The sequence below is a fragment of the Bactrocera latifrons genome, unplaced genomic scaffold (genome assembly GCF_001853355.1).
Source record: "Bactrocera latifrons isolate USDA-ARS-PBARC rearing strain unplaced genomic scaffold, ASM185335v1 scaffold_688, whole genome shotgun sequence".
Lineage (NCBI taxonomy): Eukaryota > Metazoa > Arthropoda > Insecta > Diptera > Tephritidae > Bactrocera > Bactrocera latifrons.
In genome coordinates this window covers 7,688-12,222 of record NW_017537365.1, presented here as the reverse complement: position 1 = coordinate 12,222, position 4,535 = coordinate 7,688, and the positions used below count along the sequence as shown (strand labels likewise).

General features: G+C 39.0%; 1 protein-coding gene across 1 annotated transcript; it reads left to right on the top strand.

Moving 5' to 3' along the window:
- Positions 1–1,231: 1,231 nt before the first annotated feature.
- LOC108975713 (uncharacterized mitochondrial protein AtMg00860-like) lies at positions 1,232–1,583 on the top strand (the record flags this gene model as incomplete). Its single annotated transcript, XM_018944406.1, has 1 exon — positions 1,232–1,583. A coding segment is annotated over exon 1 (352 nt), but the record flags the coding sequence as incomplete, so codon positions are not given.
- Between the last annotated feature and the right edge of the window lie 2,952 nt (positions 1,584–4,535).

Sequence of the window (4,535 nt, the reverse complement as noted above, 5' to 3'; positions counted from 1 at the left end):
TCTCCGAAATATCTTTAATGGTTTTTCCTTCTTCCCATAACTGAATAATTAGCTTCCGAATTTTAGTACAAGTATTATATTGTCGTGTTGCTTACTCACAGATCTACCGGTAACCACTAATAAACAAAAAAGAATATTCAGTGTTTGTTCTAGTGAAATTCCACAACGATCAGAAGTACCGTGACTTCTAGAAGGTTACTTCTTATAATTTTCCGGTTAGTTGTGTGTAACGAATTTTATATGTTGCGAGTTATTTCTCTAAATTATACGCAGTGAATGAATTTATTACTATTTTTAAGTTTCCGAAAATAAAATAGAGGATTTTTCCTTTAATTTGATGTATCATATGTATAATTTTTAAGATGTTCACTATATGACTGGAGGGTGTCATCATTGGCAATGCACGCATCCGGTTAGACGTGTGAGTCACTGTAGAAACGGTAGCCGACTAGTCATTGAGAACGGTGGTTATCGTATCGAAAAAGCACACGTGGCGACACAACAGTCGATAAAAATTATTTAATTAAACTCGAGCAAATATTTTCGTCGTACCGTGATGTGTTCTCAGTGAAAGTTTCTGATCTTGATCGTTGTAAACTAAAGAAGAGGGACATTGAACTGAACTCGCAAACACCCGTAAATATGAAGCCATATCGTATCCCTTTTTTGAAAAGACCAACCGTCGCCAATATCATCAAAGAATTACTCGAAAACGAAATTATACGACCATCCGAATCTCCGTACGCGTCACCAATCGTCCTGGTTGAAAAACAAAACCTCGTCTTTGCGTAGACTATAGGTGTCTAAATAAAATTACAACCAAAATGTCATACGCAATGCCAATTATGGAGGAACACTTCGCACAGCTCGCAGGTAATAAATATTTTGCAACGCTAGATTTAAGAATGGGGTACTATCAAATTGAGCTCGAGGAGAAATCGAAACAACTCATGGCATTTGTCACCAATGAAGGGCACTACGAGTTTAACAGAATGCCTTTTGGGCTGGTCAATGCTCCGGTCGTGTTTCAAACTGTTATGAACACGTTGATGGCTAAAATGAAAATGGGTGAGGTTTTGGCGTATCTAGATGACGTCATTATACTCAGTCGTACGATTGAAGAAGGTTTACAGCGTATTGAAAAGATCTTGACTCTCCTTAGAGAAAACGGTTTGACTTTGCGAATGGACAAATGAAAATTTTAGAAAGTAAAATCGAATACCTTGGTAACATGATAACCGAGAATGGTATAATGCCTGGGAACCGTAAGCTATCAGCCATCTCCAATTCTTCAGCGCCGACGAATATCACAGAGTTAACACTTTTCCTAGGACTCACGATATTTTTTAGGAAATTTGTCCCTGAATTTTCATTAATCACTGAACCTTTAACAACAATGTTACGAAAATCCGAACGCAACTCATTTCGCTGCAATGAGCCACAGCAACAAGCATTTCAACGTGTTATCGACTTTCTGACATCCACTCCGGTGTTGGCCCTTTACGACCGAAATAAGCAGCGTGAGGTACATACAGACGCTAGCAGTATCGGCCTCGCAGGTGTCTTAATGCAGTCGTATGATGGTAAGTGTGGCAGCCAACTATGTACTACAGCCGTCATTGCACAGAGTCCGAAAGCCGATATCATTCATATGAGTTAGAAGCTCTCGCCGTTGTCGAAATGCTAGACCGTTTAAGCCTATACCTTGGTAAGAAATTTCGACTTGTGACCGATTGTTCAGCCGTAGCCAAAGTTCGAGATAACAAAGAGCTCAAGGCAAAAATCGCTCGATTGCGGCTGAATTCGACTATGAAGCAGTACATCGTTCCGGTAGCAGGCTACCACACGTAGATGAAATGAGTAGAGCACCTGACCAGCCCGCTAAAAACGTGGAACCGGTAGGTTCTATCCTCGCGATACAAGCCGACGTCAACGACTGGCTTTACACTATGCAAATTAAAGACGAGAAGTTACGAGAAGTAGTCGCCATTCTATGAGGTCATGTTAAATCTGATCGAGAAACAGAAATCAAGAAATATTTTCGAATCCAAAATCACCGCCTTTATCGTCTAGAGGACGATGGCCTTAAATTCGTCGTTCCAAAAGCTGTACGATGGCGTTTTGCTCAACTATGCCACGACAAGATGGGTCATCATGCGTTAGAGAAGACTATCATCCGCATTCATAGTAAGTTTTGGTTCCCCAAATGCGTAAATACCTAAAGAATTACATCGCCCCGTGCATTGATTGTTGCTAATCCGGTAAAGTCGAAGGTGTAATGCACTACGATCTGATACCATTTCGCGTAATTCAAGTTGACCACCTAGGTCCATTCATTCGCAGTAAGAAAGGAAATTGTTACATTTTGGCTATTTCCGATGCCTTTTCTAAGTATCTTATATGTGCGCGACACGCGGACGATTCACGTAATAAATACCTTAAATGAGATAACTAGCTATTTTGGGTTACCGGCTAAACTAATTTCTGATCGTGGTACCGCTTACATATCCAAACCATTTACGGCCTATTGCGAAGAGAACGGGATAAAACACGTTAAAGCGGCTGTACGTACCCCACAGTCGATCGGTCAAGTCGAACGCGAAAATCAAACAATCCTTAGTTATTTTCGTACGTCTGTAGATAATCAAAAAGAATGGGACTTAATGTTACGAAATTTACAATTTTCTATTACCTCGCAGAAAAATAAAACGTCGGGTTATAGCCCAAACGAACTAATTTTTGACTTTAGCTTACGCGATGTTGCATACAATCAGTTAGTTGCCGCCGTATATGAAGACGTAGACGAATCTACCAATAATATTCCGATAGTTGAAAAACGTACCCTTGCATCCAAAAATATCGAGCGCGAAAGAAAAAATTTAAAAAACGATTCGATGAAAGACATTCCCTTCCTCGTATATATCACGAAAACGATTTAGTGGTCATAGAAAACGAAGTTTCCGCAACCGGTGAGTCGAGAAAGTTAGAACCGAAATATCGTGGACCCTATCGTATCGCGAAGGTATTGAATAATAATCATTATTTAATAGAAGACGTGCCGGGTATGCCAATAAAATCGCGAACTTTCTCATCGGCTTACGAGTCAAGCAAACGAGTCCCGAACTTGATGACGAACTAATTCCCGAAAACTACGATGGCGTCGAAATCGAGGTCGATTTCCTGTCAGAAAAGGCCGACTGTCAAAAATCTGGCAACCTGTGTACAAAATAGCAATAGCCAAGGGGTGGCATCTGTACATGAAGAGAATCGTCGAGTGGCGTCGGTTGGATACACACGTAACGAACAGCGAAATCTTTTTTATTATTCCTTTATTTTCTAAACTTTGTAAAACTTTCTTTAGATTATTTTAAAAACATTTTATATAATATTAATAACTGAAAAGAGGTCTCCTAACAAATGTGTCTATTTTTGGCACAAAGATACATTGTCTTTCTTATTTTCATTGTGATAACTCATATAATGGTCGATATATGGGGTACAAGTTCGAAAATGTTTACATTAAGTATGTGGGGGTTAAGGGAAATCTTAATCCGATTCAACCTATTTTTGACACACCATTATAAGAGAAAGATTATCCCTTAAATTCATTTATACATATCACACATTGACAGACATTTTCGATCAAAAGTCAACTATAGGTTTCAATATGTTAGGGGATGTACGTAGCACTTTTCTTAGTGAAGTTTATATGGATGGACTTCAATTCGTTTAAAGTAATGCACCATTTCCGTGTCCATTCTACAATTTGATTTAGTGATTGCATTCTGTGCGATGACTCAACTTCATTTTTGCCGGTCAAAATGATGCAGATATCATGTGCAAATGTGGCGATTGCGCCGTTTGGCGGCTTAGACATGTCGCTAGTAAACAAAATGTATAAGAGTGGACCCAGGACACTTCCTTGGGGTACACCTGTTTTTATCGACGGTAACGTAGTATATGATTGTCCCTGCTTGATACTGAAGTAGCGGTTGTTCAGGTAAGAGTCGGTTAGATACTGTAAAAAGTGAAGTCTTAATTGAAGAAGTAAGCCTTGGTGCCGTACTCTGTCGAATGCCTGCGATACGTCAAGGAAAACAGCTGTGCAATTGTGCTCGTTATTCGATGAGCTTGATCGATTGTGGAATGTTGAGACCTAAATCCAAATTTATGAATGGGTATAACTTCCGTTTCTTCAATTATGTTCTGAAGTCTTCTTTTGATTACAGCTTCAAGTAGTTTGGACAAAATAGGCAACAGTGAAATTGAACGATATGACGAGGCTTCATGTGCACTTTTTCCAGGTTTTTGTACCATAATGATTTCAGATACTTTCTATGACAGTGGGACGTATCTGAGGTTTATTTATTTATAAATGTGAAAAAAAATAATACAATTATTTTATTTACACGAAAAAAGGGAGCACTGGCTGCCAGGACCTTCGGGTCGCTGGTGAATCTAAGGCTAGGTGACTAAAATTAAATTCTATTGTCCACGCTTTATATATTTAAAATCTTCATAAAATCTATATACAT